This window comes from Mauremys mutica, chromosome 6 (assembly GCF_020497125.1).
Source record: "Mauremys mutica isolate MM-2020 ecotype Southern chromosome 6, ASM2049712v1, whole genome shotgun sequence".
Lineage (NCBI taxonomy): Eukaryota > Metazoa > Chordata > Testudines > Geoemydidae > Mauremys > Mauremys mutica.
The window spans coordinates 24,776,279-24,792,294 of record NC_059077.1 but is presented as its reverse complement, the minus strand read 5'-3'; the positions used below and the strand labels follow the sequence as shown (position 1 = coordinate 24,792,294).

The 16,016-nt window shown below is 44.6% G+C and overlaps 1 protein-coding gene across 5 annotated transcripts in view; it reads right to left on the bottom strand.

Annotated features, from left to right (window-relative positions):
- NIPBL (NIPBL cohesin loading factor) overlaps positions 1-16,016 on the bottom strand; it is a 281,825-nt gene that overhangs the window by 81,113 nt on the left and 184,696 nt on the right. For all 5 annotated transcript variants that reach the window (XM_045020599.1, XM_045020600.1, XM_045020601.1 and 2 more), the window contains exons 12-16: positions 14,663-14,863; positions 14,371-14,442; positions 14,189-14,278; positions 12,705-12,808; positions 10,735-10,821 (exon numbers count right to left, since the gene is read on the bottom strand). In XM_045020599.1, coding sequence (XP_044876534.1) covers positions 10,735-10,821; positions 12,705-12,808; positions 14,189-14,278; positions 14,371-14,442; positions 14,663-14,863 — 554 coding nt within the window. The remainder of the gene's footprint in view (positions 1-10,734; positions 10,822-12,704; positions 12,809-14,188; positions 14,279-14,370; positions 14,443-14,662; positions 14,864-16,016) is intronic.

Here is a 16,016-nt window from a genome sequence, read left to right as displayed (position 1 = left end):
TCCTGTCATGGCCTAGGCGGGGGGTAAGGGCGGTGAGGCTGAGGACGGAAGGACCTGCGCTGAGTCACCGGTGTGTACATTCTGAGCAAGCGCATGATCACCCTATTGTCCTTTAGGCTTTGCAGCCTAGGGTCAGTCTTTTCAGAAAATAGGCCTTGGCCGTCAAAGGGCAAGTCCTGTATAGTCTGTTGTAACTCAGGTGGAAGGCCTGACACCTGAAGCCATGATATTCTCCTCATGGCGACTCCTGAAGCCAGAGTCCTGGCTGCAGAGTCGGCTGCATCCAGCGAGGCTTGGAGAAAGATTCTCGCCACCTTCTTCCCTTCCTCCAAAAGGGCAGCGAACTCCTGGCGGGAGTCTTGGGGAACTAGCTCCGTGAATTTCCCAAGCGCTGCCCAGGTGTTATAGGTGTACCTACTAAGCATTGCTTGCTGGTTTGCCACCCTGAGTTGGAGGCCTCCAGCAGAGTATACTTTGTGGCCCAATAAGTCCATGCGCCTAGCCTCCTTTGACTTTGGAGCAGGAGCTTGCTGGCCATGGTGCTCCCTTTCGTTGACCGATTGTACGATCAGGGAGCAGGGTGCACGTACAGGTACTCGTACCCCTTAGAGGGTACCATGTATTTCCGCTCAACTCCCCTGGCCATGGGCGGAACAGAGGCTGGAGATTGCCAGATAGTATCGGCGTTTGCCTGAATAGTACGAATAAATGGCAAGGCCACTCTTGTGGGGGTGTCAGCTGATAAAATATCCACCACAGGGTCTTCTATCTCCAGGACCTCCGCCACCTGAAGATTCATATTCTGGGCCACCCACCTCAGGAGGTCCTGATGGGCCCCTCAGGTCAATTGGGGGAGGGCCGGAGGAGGATGTCCCCGCCACCGCTTCATCTGGAGAGGAGGAAGAGGAAAGGCCAGGGACAAGCAGGTCCTGCGTGGGCTCTTGTTCTTGGACGGCATCAGGCTCAGGTGGGACCTGAGAGTCTGTTGGCGGAAATCCGTACCCGCAGGAGGGGGGCGGCTTACAGTCGCCTCCGGCACCCGGTGTTCCGATGGCACGGAGCATGATGCTGCTGTGGGGCACACCTTGGGCTTGGTGATACGCCCAAGGTGTCCAGAACGACCACTGATGGGGCCCTTGTTCGTGGGCCTGGGTCTCCTGGAAGACTCGGCTGGGCACGTCTGAGTCACGGTCCTGTGCATAGGAAGCACAGTCCATGTGAGATGACACTGAGGTGTGTCGAGACGGCCAAGGAGGAGCTGAGAAACCCTGGGAAGGGGCCATGAGTCTAGACGATCTCTCTCTGTGCGGCACCGGAGCGCGGTACCGGGCGCCATAACAGTACCGTGAACGAGACCAGGACCTGCGACCGTAACGGTGCTGGGAGGTCGACCGGGATCTCGAAGCTCGACGCCTGGAGCTGCTGCGAGAGGCACAGCGCCGGGAGCTGGATTGATGCCGGGAGTCCGACTGGTACCGAGATGGAGAGCGGTGCCAGGACCGGGATCGGCGACGGGACCAAGATCATGATCGGTGCCTCTCAGCGGTGCCGACAGACGGTGGCCTCAGCAGAGCAGGCTTGCCAATTGACTGTATGACCCACACCGACGGTGCCGGGGGTTGAGGCAGTGCAGACTCCGTCAGCGCGATTAGCTCCCTCACTGTGGAAAAGGTCTCCGGCGTGGAGGGAATAGTGAGCTCGACCACAGCGTGCGCTGGGGAGCTTTCAGGCACCGGACTCGACGGTGCCGAAGCTGGCGGTGCTGCGGCAGGCGTCGGTGCCAGGCGGTCCGACTTAGGCGGGTGCTCCGACTGTGGTGCAGGCGGCACCGAAGCAGCAGGAGTCTTATGTTTCTTGACCCGCGGGGAGAGGGAACGGTGCCGAGCAGACATCGGTGCCAGCGACGGTCGGTGCCGAGGGGCCTTAGCGGTACCGGGGCGATCCGGAGCCGAAAGAGCGTTTCCTCCCTGATGTGGACTGTCCAGCGCTCGGTGCCAAGGGCGGTGGAGTAAGAGCTGCCTCCATCAGGAGCTGTTTGAGACAAAAGTCCCGCTTCTTCTTCGTCCTCGGCTTAAAGGCCTTACAGATGTGGCACTTATCTGAGAGGTGGGATTCCCCCAGGCACTTAAGGCAGGAGTCGTGGGGATCTCCCATTGGCATTGGCTTGTGGCAGGCCGAGCACGGTTTGAAGCCCGGTGAACCGGGCATGAGCACCGGTACCGGGTGCGGGGAAGGGGCTAATCCCCGAGCCCCTTGTAACTATATACACTAACTATATTATAGAACTACAAAAACTAACTACAACTATAGAGATTATAACTATATACACAACAATTAGTAAGAAAACTACGAGTAGCTAGGGAAGTGGAGATCAGCTATGCCGCGCTCCACTGTTCCAACGACTGACATGGGCGGTAAGAAGGAACTGAAGGGCCATTGGGTCTGCAGGGGTATATATCCGGCGCCATAACGGCGCCACTCCAGGGAGCGACCCAGCCGACCCACCGAGTGTTGCTAGGGTAAAAATCTTCCGACGAACGTGCACGCAGCGCGTGCACACCTAATTGGAATCGATATGAGCAAGCACTCGAAGAACTCAACCTTCCAGGAGAGAAGAGAAGAGAAGAGAGCAGGAAGCCAGAGGTTCAAAAGCAGGCCCCATGAGCCTCAACAGTACAAGATTCAAATACAAGGGAGGGACAGGATCCCGGACGTGACGGTAAAGACGCTGTAGACCTTTCAAGAACTGGGCCATCATGTAGTGAGCGAAGACCAACCTGCCTTGGAACGGAGTGTGGAAAGCTGAAATAGGAGCCAGATGGACCCTGATCGATGACAAGACAAGCCCTGAAGCTTGAGGTGCAGAAGATAATCCAGGATCATCTGCAGTGAGGACTGCTCGGCCCGGACAAGCCAATCCGAAACCCAGCACATGAATCTTTTCCACTTCACACGGTAAGTTGCTCTGGTGGAGGGCTTTCTGCTACCCAGCATGACTTGTTACAAACGAATTGAGCATTCCCGGTCTTCCGCATTCAGCCTTGCAGCAGCCATGCTGTCAAGTGCAACGCCTCTAGCTTCGGGTGCAGAAGACAGCTGTGGTCCTGCGACAGCAGGTCTTGCCAGAGAGCGTCACAGCTTCTGAAAGGTCCAACAGCGTGCTGAACCAGTACTTACAAGGCCACTCGGGGACAATTAGGGTAAACTTTCACCCTGTCCTGTCTGATCTTCAGGAGGACTCTGTGGATCAACAGCACTGGCAGGAAGGCGTACATCAGGGCTCCTGACCACAGAAGCAGGAAAGCATCTGACAGGGACCCACTGTCCATCCCCTGGAGCAAAAACCTGGCATTTCCTGTTCTGGTGGGACATGAACAAGTCCACCTGGAGAGTCCCCCATTTTCGGAAGATCATACTGGCTGCCTCTGGATGGAACAACCACTCGTGGCAAGATGAGAAGGTCCTGCTGAGGTGATCTGCTAGCACATTCTTGGTCCTGGGCAGGTGCGCGCTTACCAGATGAATGGCATGCTGCACACAAAAGGCCCAAAGGCTGAGAGCTTCTTGGCAAAGAGCTGATGACCTGGCTCTGTCCTACCTGTTGGTGTAATACATCTTGGTGGTATTGTCTGTGAGGACCGGCACCACCTTGCCCCTCAGGTGGGGCAAGAACACCTGGCAGGCCAGGCAAACTGCTGACACTGATGTAAAGGGCCAGATCGTCCTGCAGCCAGCGGACTTAAGTGCTGAGCTCACTCAGGTGGGTTCCCCAGCCCAGGTCCGAAGCATCTGAGATGACAGAGTGACAGAGACGGGGCTGCGAAAGGAACACCTTCCAACGCTGACTCAGGGTTTAACCACCACTCCAGGGATGACAGGATGTGATCCAGCGCCCTGACTAACTGTCTAGATAGTGTCTGTTGGGGGTGTAAAGCGACGCCAGCCATACTTGCAGAAGCTGGAGGCAGAGCCGGGCATGACTGACCATGTACGTACAAGCGGCCGTGTGGCCCAGCAACTGCAGGCAGGTAAGTGTAAGCTGTGGTTAGCGGGTGGTTCTTCACATGGGAGATCAGGTCCCACATGACCTGAAAAAGCACCTCCAAAAGGAAGGCTCTGACTTGCATGGAGTCAAGAACTGTCCCTATGAATGCTATGCATTGGACTAGCCTTAAAGTGGATTTTTTCTCGTTTATTAACACGCTCAGGTCACGACAGGTGGAATGCACCCAATTGAGGCTTCTCTGCACTTGTTCCTGAGACCTGCCCTTGATGAGCCAATTGTCGAGACCTGAACCCCTTGATGTCTGAGGTAAGCAGCCACTAGCACCATACATCTCAAGAAGATCTTTGGAGCCAACAAGCAGCCAAAGGGGAGTGCTGTAAATTGGAAATGGTGCTCGCCCACTATAAAACAGAGGAAATGTCTGTGACCGTGGAATATGAAGATATGGAAATAGGTGTCCTTCAAGTCGAGGGCAGCGTACCAGTCTCTTGGATCCACGGAGGAGATGATGGAGGCCAGGGAGACCGTGCAAAACTTCAACATTTTGAGAGTCTTGTTCAGGTGTCGCAGGTCCAAAATGAGTCTGAGGCCTCCCCTTTGCTTTTGGGATTAGGAAATAACAGAAGTAGAAACCTTTCTCTGTCATGTCCTGAGGGACCTCTTCCACCACCCCCAAGCACAGGAGGTTTTTGACCTCTTAAACCAGGAGTTGCCCGTGAGAAGGGTCCCTGAAGATCGATGGGTGGAAGGGACGGGGAGGCTGAAAACTGCAGGGTGTAACCTTGAGACACTATGTCCAGCACCCAATGGTCTGAGGTGACTTGGAACAAGGCCGAACAGAAGGGATGAAGACTGTTGAGGAAAAAGCAGGATGGATCCTGGGAGGTGACTGGGGTGTCACTCTCTACTGCCCCCTCAAAATGAGCGCTTCTAGCACCCAGGGTGTTTTGCCAGGCCTGGATGTACAGGTGAGTGGGAGAAGGAAGGGCGACAGTGGCTGAAACTAACATCTCTGTCTCTTCTCTTTGCAGACCTCGGATGAGACTGCCAAGGCTTAGGCAGCGGGGGCGACTGGAACTGCTTTCTCTCAGGCTGAGGTGTATGCATGCCTAGTGAGTGAAGGGTGGTCCTGGTGTCCATTAAGCCCATGCAACCTCACATCCATCTGGTCTGAAAAAAGAATGGGAGGTCCTGGATGAAGGTCTACATTTCTTGTGAGAGTCCAGCAGTTTGAAGCCAGGAGCTGCGCCTCATTACTGCTACATCCCATGCCATCTGGGAGGGAGCACCTGGCAGCCGCAGTGCCCTCTTCATCAGGGTGCCAAATTCTTGGGCCAAACCCTGCGGGAGGGACTCCTTGAACTTATGGAGGGAGTCCCGTAAGTTAAAACTGTATTGGCCCAAGAGGGCCTGATGGTTTGCCACTCAGAACAGCAAACTGGCCGTTGAATATATTTTTTTTCTCCAAACAGGTCCAACCATTTGGCCTCTTTATTTTGGTTGTTGAGCTGGTACTCCTCTGTTTGTCTCTTTCATTGGCCGCAGAAACCACCAGTGAGCCCGGGGGAGGGTGGGTGTAGAGGTATTCAAACTCCTCGGCCAGAACAAAGTATTTATTTTTGGCCCTTTTTGAGGTGGAAAGAATGGAGGAAAGAGTTTGCCAGAGGTCCTTGGCAATTTTGAGGACACCATCATACACTGGTAGTGCAACACAGGTTCGGGTAGAGGCTGATAGGGCATAAAAAAGGGTGTCTGCCTGCCCAGACATTTCCTCACTTCCAGGTCCAATTTCTCGGCCACTCGATGAAGCAGGGCCTTGTGTTCTTTAAAATCGTCCGGCAGGCTGGCCCTCAAGGGTCCCCACAATTGCCTCATCTGGGGACAAAGACGATAACTGCCCCGAGTGCGCCTCGTGCACCGAGCCTGGTGCTGTCAGCTGTTGCTCCGAGGCAGTGGCCAATGAGAGGTGTGAAGGGGGCACTGCCATAACCAGCACTCCCCACGCACTTCAATAAGGCCAACGTACTGGCCACTGCCCATGTTGCGAAGTCGGCACCGTCGACACAGCCTCTGGTGCCCATTCGCGCCGGTACTATCTAGGTGAGGGGATGAACTGAACTTCCGTGCTGGAGGAATCCTTTCAGTGACCCTGGTGGGACCGTCAAGGCATGGGTTTGTTTGCTGACTGTTGCCATCGGAGACTGGTGCTGGTGCAGGGGGGAACAGAAATGCAATGGGGAGCGCTCCCATGAGGCAGATGACCGGGACCTGTGCCGAGAGGATGACCGGCAGGAGGGCAAATGGCTTCGGTTGTACTGAGACCAGTGTCTTTCTCTAGGCAATTCGTGTCAAGACAGCAGAGGCTGCGAATGCAGTGCCGGTGACTGAGGGCGAGCTACAGAGGGTCTGTGATGCGACTCCAGCGATATGTGGTATGGAGGTGGAGAGCGCTGCTTTGTCTTGAGAGATCAGTGGCACTCCACTGCCCCCAAGGGGTTTTAGCAGCTGGCTTGCCCTTGTGGGGATCTGCTGGTTCCTGAGGTATGCGCTTCTTCAGTAGTGCGGGCGGACGCTTCTGCTCTCTCAGCATTGAGGGAGCTTGTGTAGGTGTTGGTGCCATCAGGGGTTTAGGTCCCATACTGCTCTCAGGAGTCGGTGGTGGACCTTTCACGGGAGTAAGGACCCGACTGGAGAGGTATGAGCGTATGCCTCCGGAGTGGCTGAGCGGCTGAAGTGGGTCCCTTGCCCAAAGACCCATGGCTCTTTTTGCCTGGTGCTGGGGAGCCATGGTTTTTGGTCTTCTTTTTGGGAACCAGCGACGGGAAACACTGCCGGTGGGCACTGCACACCGAGGCTGAGGTCCTTGGTGAGTCCTGGTGGGGCTGCATGGAGTCCGGACACAGGGCTACTCCATGAGGAGAGCCTGTAACTGAATATCCTGCGGGGCTGAAAGTTTTTAGAACTTCGGCACTTATTTCTAATGTGCGATTCTCCCAAGCACTTGACGCAGTTGCTATAGGGGTCACTTACAAGCATAGGCCTGTTGCAGTCTGCGCAGGGCTTAAACCCAGGAGACCTGGCCATGCCCCACCTGGGCGAAGTCCCCATTGGGACCCTAACTGCTAACATCTAACTACACTTAGCAACTACTTAACACTAACTATTATAAACAAACTATTTACAAGGCTCTAAGGCTTGAAGTCAGTAGACGAAAAACTGCTAGCCCTTGCAATGCAAGGAAAGGTGCTCCGACTAACCACCACAGGTAGTAAGAAGGAACTGAGAGGGAATAGGGTCAGCAGTGCCTGATATACCAGCACATGAGTGTGGCACTCAAGGGGCTACCCCTGCCGACCCTATGGATACCACTAATGCAAAAATCTCCAACGACTGCACACGTGGGCACACACACACACCTAGAATGGAACTGACATGAGAAAACACTCCAAGAAGAATAGTATTTCCTTTCTCCCAGCTTTTGAACCTACCCAAAGCCCTAGGTATTTTCTCTTCTGACTTGTCTATTTAGATTCAGTTAAGGGCAGGAGCACTCTCTTCTGTGTATTTACAGCATCTAGCATAACAAAGGCATAATCTCTATGGGGCTCACTAAGCATTACTAAACAGCTAACATTATTGATAGTAAAACCAGTGGGAATTTTTTCCTAACATTCTCTAGCATAGATATGGTCTTAGTGAGAGACTGACTAGGGAAATAAACTCTGGGCCACATATAGGGCAGTGCAGCACAGCATTGCTAAGTTGTTTCCAAAATGTTATATTTTGAGATAAATCTTTGTAACATTTTAGTGTTGAGTATATTTCATAATGGAGTTGCAGATTCAGTATTTTGAGTATACCTGGTGGGTATATTTGAAAATTTAAAGGAGACCTGCAAAGATCTGTTAGAAAAATTGGGCTTTCCTTCTTTATAATCCTTTTCTTCTTTATAGTGTATAAAGAAAGACCTGAAAGGTGATTTTTTAAATTTATTTAAAATTTCTTCCCTGCTTCCTTTTTAATTCAACTTAAGTATCAAGAATGTCAAGTCTACTCTTTTCTGGTTTTTCTAATGAATCCCTCAGAGATATCAGGAATCTTAACTGTGAATACTAAACACCTTAACAGAAAGAGTGAAGAGGCTGACTCTTTGACAAAGGCTTCCTTTGTCCAAAGTGTTGATTAGTCATTCAAGTTAATTTGCGTTAATAAAAATATAAAAACTCAAATGTTTCAACTAAAAATCCCTTGCCCTCTCAATTGCTCATCTTTCAATCTCTGGGCTCTCATGATGTCACCATATCACTAGCTTTTCAGTCATCATAAAGGTGAGATTGGGTCTGAGTTTATTGGAACAAGCCACGCAGAAAACAAACTTTAAAAAAAAAAAAAAAACCACCACAACAAAAATTCAGTCCTTTCTTCATACATAGTAAGAAAAAGTAGAAAAGGGAACAAGCAGCCTATTTTCTCCTCCACTTCGCAGGTCACTTTTAAAGACATTTTGGAACTGTGTACTGAAAAATGAAGAAACCACCACCTATCTAAAAGAAAAATAAAATATTCTGATACATTTAGTATGTTCATTTTTTTTTAAGTGCAAATGCCTCCAATCCAAAGGCACATATATTAACTTTGGTCTATTACCATTTTCCTCAGGCCTGGTCTATACTCAAAAGTTTTGCCATGATAACCATGTTGAATAGGAGCGTGTGGGGGAAAAACACATATGCCAGAAAGGTCCCAGTGTAGATATAGTTATACCAGCAAAAAAATATTTTGCCTGTACAGGTTATTTCATTCAGGGAACTGAAATAAGCTACACCAGCAGAGTAACTCTTTTGCTGATATAAACTGCATCTCCATTAGGTGAGTTTGCTGGTATAGCTATAGAGGAGTGACTATCTGCTTCAGACAGGTCTAACTCTCCTGTCCCATAACAAATGTTTAACAAATTATGAGAAGGGGTAATCACAGAAAAGCCAATTTATTTTAAAAAGATGCCTGCACACTTCTATTAATTTTCCAAAAGAAACTGAGGCTATCTTCTTGGTACATTGTTTTATATATATGTGTTATGTGATAGAAACAATTAATAGCTAAAGTATTAATATTTTAGTTTATATATACAAAAACTTATTTTTTGTGACAAGGTGGCAAAATGTCAATCTATTGAGAAAAAGGAAAAATAAATAATTACAAGACATTTATGAACTAAACCATCCTTAGAAAATAAGAACGGCCATACTGAGTCAGACCAAAGGTCCACCTAGCCCAGTATCCTGTCTTCTGATAGTGGCCAATGCCAGATGCTTCAGAGGGAATGAACAGAACAGGTAATCATCAAGAGATCCATCCCCTGTCACCCATTCCCAGCGTCTGGCAAACAGAGGCTAGGGATGCCATCCCTGCCCATCCTGGTTAATAGCCATTGATGGACCTATCCTCCATGAACTTATCTAATTCTTTTTTTAACACTGTTATAGTCTTGGCCTTCGCAACATCCTCTGGTAAGGAGTTCCACAGGTTGATTGTGCATTGTGTGAAAAAATACTTCCTTTTGTTTGTTTTAAATCTGCTGCCTATTAATTTCATTTAGTGGCCCACTCTTACCTGTTCATTTGGGTTCTTGTGTTATGAGAAGGAGTAAATAACACATCCTTATTTATTTTTTCTGCACCAGTCATTTTATAGATCTCTCTCATATCCCCTCTTAGTCGTCTCTTTTCCAAGCAGAAAAGTCCCAGTCTTATTAATCTCTCCTCATATGGCAGCTGTTCCATACCCTTAATCATTCTTGTTGCCCCTTTCTGAACCTTTTCCAATTCCAATACATCTTTTTTGAGATGAGGTGACCACATCTGTATGCAGTATTCAAGATGTGGATGTACCATGAATTTATATAGAGGCAATATGATATTTTCTGTCTTATCAATCCCTTTCTTAATGATTCCCAACATTCTGTTCACTTTTTTGACTGCCGCTGCACATTGAATGGATGTTTTCAGAGACCTATACACAATCACTCCAAGATCTCTTTTTTGAGTGTTAACAGCTAATTTAGACTTCATGGTTTTATATGTATAGTTGGGATTATGTTTTCCAATGTGCATTACAACATCTATCTAGAGATAGATATTCTAAAAGATCCTACGAAGAACTTTGAAAAATGCTCTGAAATCATGAATAATGTTTGGAGCGTTGGTTATAACCCTCACTCAATCCTTCATGTAATTATGCAAGTCCTTAACTTTAAGCATGTGAGTAGATCCATCAAGGTCAAATTAAAATTCTTCCTCTCAATTCTAAATGGTGAGAATCTGCTTTACAGAAAAGCTCAGTTTTCTTCTATGGTATATGAGAAGTTTAATGAACAGGTATCAAAGAAAGTTATGCTGGCTGCAAGTTTGCCAATGAAAATCAGAGAATGACACTAATGTGTTAAATTATATTTTTCAAAACAGAACAACCAATCTGCGCTATTTTTAAATAGTATTTCACAAAAAGGAGAACACTGTAGAAACAATATAATTAAGTGAGTATTGACTACTACCTGTTGCGTTGCCTAAAGGATTATAGTAATTTGCAAACACTAAAATTTCACACCGTATTAATTATTATGTGAGCTAAATTAGAAATCCTTTACAGAAATATTACTACTGAGATTAAAATGAAAGTGCATATTTTAATCAAATATAGTGATGCCAACAACTATGCTCTGAACTCACATGGTTTAGTAACGTAGAAAGCTTTGAGCCATCTTGAATATTCTTCTCCAAGATGTTCAGGACTTTCACTGTTTTATCTGTTGAAAGCTAAAATAAAAATACTTGTATCAAAATAGCAGAAAGAGTGTAAACAAAGTATTTCTAAGTGGTTAAAAACAAATGTGTGTATGGAAAATAGGTCATACTGTGTAATTCTGTTGTAAAAATTAGGTTGTAAATGCTTGGGGTAGGATATTAATTTGTGTTTTTACAACCTCTAGCACAGTGAGGCCACGATCATGCCTGAGCATTCTGATCATATAATAAAACTAAATATGAAGCAATAGTAATAATGGTGATGTTTGTGTAGAAATTAAAAATAAACAACATTCCATTAGTCTTCTGTTTTGTTTTTTTTTGTTTTTTTACAACACAAGGGGATTAGTAGTAGTTTCTAGTGGTTTGTCACTTGAATTACACAATATAAAAATCTTGAATAAACCACAGTATGATGTCAGTTTTCATGTTGCAATCAATTTTATAATATGAATTCACTGAATTTTTCTCATCAAAATATAATTTTAGAGATTTAGGTTAAATTCTTTATCATTAATTAGAACACTTTCCACAAAAACTGTTCACCCAGATTATACTTCAAACTAGAAAAATGTAAGGGAATATGTTTAATTATGTATACCTGCCACTGCTATCTTCCCAGTGCCAGGAATCAGAATTTGCCAAAACAAACCACTAATAATGAACCCTGGTTGGCTAGAGAAAGTTTTGTTTTTAATTTATTCTAAAGTTTATGTACAAGCACAAAACAATTTCAACACTGTTTGGAACTGCTGCATATATATTTTATTCTCACAGGGGGACTGTGCTGAAAATAAAGTAGTTCTACATGACCTACTCATGTTCTATAAATTAAGACCAAGAAATGAGTGGCGCTTGCTGGCCCTTTTAAGAATGGGTGCCAATAGCCCAGGTCTTACTGGAACTCAGTTCTTTAAGGCCACTGGTTTCTGGGAGATGTAGACCACAAGTAACTGAGGGATCATGACTCATCAAGTGATATACAACCTTTGTAAAAGAGCTGTTTGTGCTCAGTATGATGTAGAAACTGGCAAGAACTCCAGTCAGTAGAAGCTGAACCTAAAGAGACTTGTAGGGAACAAGGGCTAATATCTGGGAAGGAGATGCACCCAGCCCACAAAAAGGAGTGAGGGCACCCATGGATAAGGCCAGAAAGGAGTCTAGACCTGGGGCTATCGAAAACTACAGGAAGAGGTTCGTATACTAAGGAATCCAGAAGTCTTCATAAGAAGTGGCCCTGGAAAGACAGAGTGAAGATAGTAGTGAGGTTGAGAACAGAGAGCCCATAGTATAGAATTGCAGGGTTGGAGACCCATACACCTCTACCTCGATATAACGCTGTCCTTGGGATCCAAAAAATCTTACCGCATTATAGGTGAAACCATGTTATATTTAACTTGCTTTGATCGACTGGAGTGCGCAGCCCCACCCCCCCGGAGCACTACTTTACCGCATTATATCCAAATTCGTGTTATATCGGGTGGCATTATATCAAGGTAGCGGTGCACTAGGAAGAGAGTATTAATCTTAGAGGGGTGATACCAATAACCTGCTTCAGCAGGATAAACCTCAAAATTGAAGCCCAGGAGGGCATAAAAAGAAAGCCATAGCCTGTTGAGGGCACAGATATTGTTTAGCCCAGGGAAGGGAACCCTGCATTAACAGGGATGTAAGGCTACTGGGCCTGGGGGAAAGGAAATCCAGTGAGATGCCTGGGAAGAAGACTGCTGTTGTACTCTGGAAAGGGTGGACTTTGTGACATCACCCTCTAGCTACATCATCTCAGTGAAACGAAGCACTGAGGACCACTCGCTAAAAGGAGGGAAACTGAGGCAAGCACAGAACAGGAAGAACACTCTTACAGAAGGGAAATGTATTTTAAGATCATGACATACCTTGTCCATAATGCCCATTGCCTTAATTTTTGCAGATTCACTACCCAACTCACTAAGCTGATGTTTTCCCAATAGCAACTCCTGTGGAATCTCATCATCATCACCTTAAAAAAAATAAAAAAATAAAAAATAAAATAAAATGAAAAAGTTTACATCCATTCCAATTATCTTCACTAGTTTTAAAAACAGGCTGCTTATTCTGATGCACAAATATGGATTTAGGAGTCTAAATTCAGGCACCCATTTCTGAAAATCTTTGGCCAAAGTATTTTAATATATCCAGCTAAACAAGCAGTTCATTTAACCAATTAGAGAATTCCTTTGCCTCAAAAAAAATCAAAAAGAAAAATGTGTGTCATTCTACAATTAAACATTTTTGCACTATCAATGGATTAAAAATGCATATAACATCACTGAATGTTTTATAAAATATCTAAAAATGTATAATTAGGAACTGGGTGGGAAACAATTTTCCCAACCCATATGAATTTAAGATTTCAAAACCATTTTTCCATTCCAAATTGTGACCCGATAACACATCCCCTACCCCCGCCAAAAAAATCCGATTAGGTTAATCAAAATGTTTTATTTCAATGTTAATACTTATATTTTTAACCATTTTTTATATAAATTAATTAAAATTTCAAAATGACGTGTCATTTCAAACAAAAACATTGTTTCCAAAATATTGAAATATGATATTTCAGTGTTTGAAAAGTTTCAAACATTTTTTCCAACTGGGAGATTTTTCAAAACCATCCCTTTTCCTCTAACAGTTTTGGTTTCTACAAATCAACATTTTCTGACAAAGTGTCATTGGAAAATTCCCAACCAGCTTTTTAGTTAAATTTCACTCAGTAGTTTGAAAAGCTACTGATTGCATACATAGGTTGTACAAGTGATTGTTTATTTGTTTATTTTTACACAGGTAAGAGCTAGAAAAGATCTATTAGCTTATCTATATGCCAATACACAACTGTTTGCTACAATACAGCTTCTAGTGCTTTAGCTGGGGTAGGGAGAGATTTTTGAAAGCACCTCAGGGATTTAGGAGCACAAGTTCCATTAACTTTCAATGGGAGTTACGCTACTAAATACCTTAGGAGCATTCTCTCTCAAAACATCTTCAATCCCCACTGCTGATGACCCATTAAGGGAGGTGTAATGCAGAAGATAATCACATTTGAGATAGATATTCTCCCCACCCCAGTAGCTTAAGGTTTGCATCTGTTGTGGTTTGTCTCTCTTCTAAGTCCTGCAAGGAACCAAGGTTGGAGGAAGAAGAGCAATTAGAGGGTGGAAGAGGAGCTTATCGGTGGTGGCAGCCAAAAAGGAGAAAGGAGACATTTCCCAGAGTGTACACCGGAGGCAGCCAAGTTACAAAGAAGAGGCTCTGAAATAAAATACTTGGATGCAAATTTTTGAATAGCTTCATGTAGTTTTGTACAACAGAAACAGCAGTGGAGAAATTTCTGACATATTACCAAATGTAGTAAAATCCATGTCTTCCAAATTTTCCAAAATATTTTCTACTGAAGCAGTAAATCTCTTAAAAGTTGAGGAATCCATCATTTCTGGTGAAAAAGAAAAGTATATATAGTTGAGTTATATACAACAAACAACATAATCTGAAGAAAACAACAAATTCAACCTTCCAAAAAGTTACCTTCAGGTGTTAGTTTAGGTTCATAAGCCTTCCTTTTCTTTTGTTTTTCTTTTTTCTTCATTTTCCTAGCCACTAGTAAACAAATTCAGAGTTTAAAATGAAGATATCTGAAACAAATGCTTTTGTTCAGTTTCGTAAAATATTCTGTTGAAGTTGGATACATGAATATTAAAAGCCATAAACAACATTCTTTAGACTAGCCTAACCACATTTAATATGCTTATATTAAGAATGCATGGAAGGGTTATATTAATTATATAGAGTAAGATGTACTTTAATACTGATGAATTACCATCACTGAGGGGAGGAGGAGGAGAATAATCATCCATGTCAGAGTCTTCTGGAGTACGATTGCGATAACGGCTACTACCAGAAGTCCTTCTTCCTTCGTGATGACTGCTTCTCCTATGATCACCAGAACTTCTCTTATCATGCTCTTCATACTCCCAAGCTTTATCATCATCTCTGTCCTTTTTATGTCTTTTCCGAGACGCTAAAAATGAAGCAAGTTTTCGTTAAACTGAAATCAGAATGATTTATAAGTTTAAGCAAATTCGTGTACTATTGTTACATTAAGCAAGTGTGCATTATAAACCTGTAACATTAAAAACCCAGCCATGCAATTATCCTAATAATATTTTTTGAAGAAGGTATAAAGTCCATGCCTGAAACAGGAAGAGAAGCCTGTTAAATTTTTTTTAATACTTATTCAGAATGTCTGCCCTTTTAAATAGACTAAGGGAGGGAAAGTTGAAGGGTAAAATTTTCATAAGTGCAAGCACTTGGGCTTCCAAGTTTCATTTTTATTAGGCATCTAGAACCCCAACTCTCTTGGACTTTCAATGAGACTTGAGGTTCTGAATACCTATATCACTTTTGAAAATGGGATTTAGGAGTTTAAGTCAGTTAAGCCCATATTTTCAAAGTTATTTAGGTATTGCAATGCCTAACTGATTTAGAGGCCTAAATCTCATTTTCAAAAGAGATTTAGACACTTAGGAAACCAGTGCTGTTCCTGGACAAAGGGCTAAACAATGGGGTGGCAAAATGTGTATATTATACAAAATTACTCAAGATTGTTAAGTCCAAAGCAGATTGTGAAGAGTTACAAAGGGATCTCACAATACTGGTGACTGGGCAACAAAATGGCAGATGAAATTCAATGTTGATAAATGCAAAGTAATGCACATTGAAAAACATGATCCCAGTTATACATACAAAAGGGTAGGGACTAAATTAGCTGTTACCACTCAAGGAGGAGATCTTGGAGTCATTGTGGACAGTTCTCTGAAAACATCAGCTCAAGGTGCAGCAGCAGTCAAAAAAGTTAACAATGTTAGGAACCATTAAGAAAGGAATAGATAATAAGACAGAAAATATCATAATGCCACTATATAAAATCTATGTTATGCCCACACCATGAATACTGCGTGCAGTTATGGTTGCCTTGTCTCAAAAAAGATATATTAGAATTGGAAAAGGTACAGAGAAGGGCAACAAAACGATTATGTGTATGGAACAGAGGAGCAATTAAAGACATTGGGACTGTTCAGTTTAGAAAAGAAATGACTAAGGCAGGATATTTTACAGGTGTGTAAAAACATGACCAATGTGGAGAAAGTGCATAAAGAAGTGTTATTTATCCC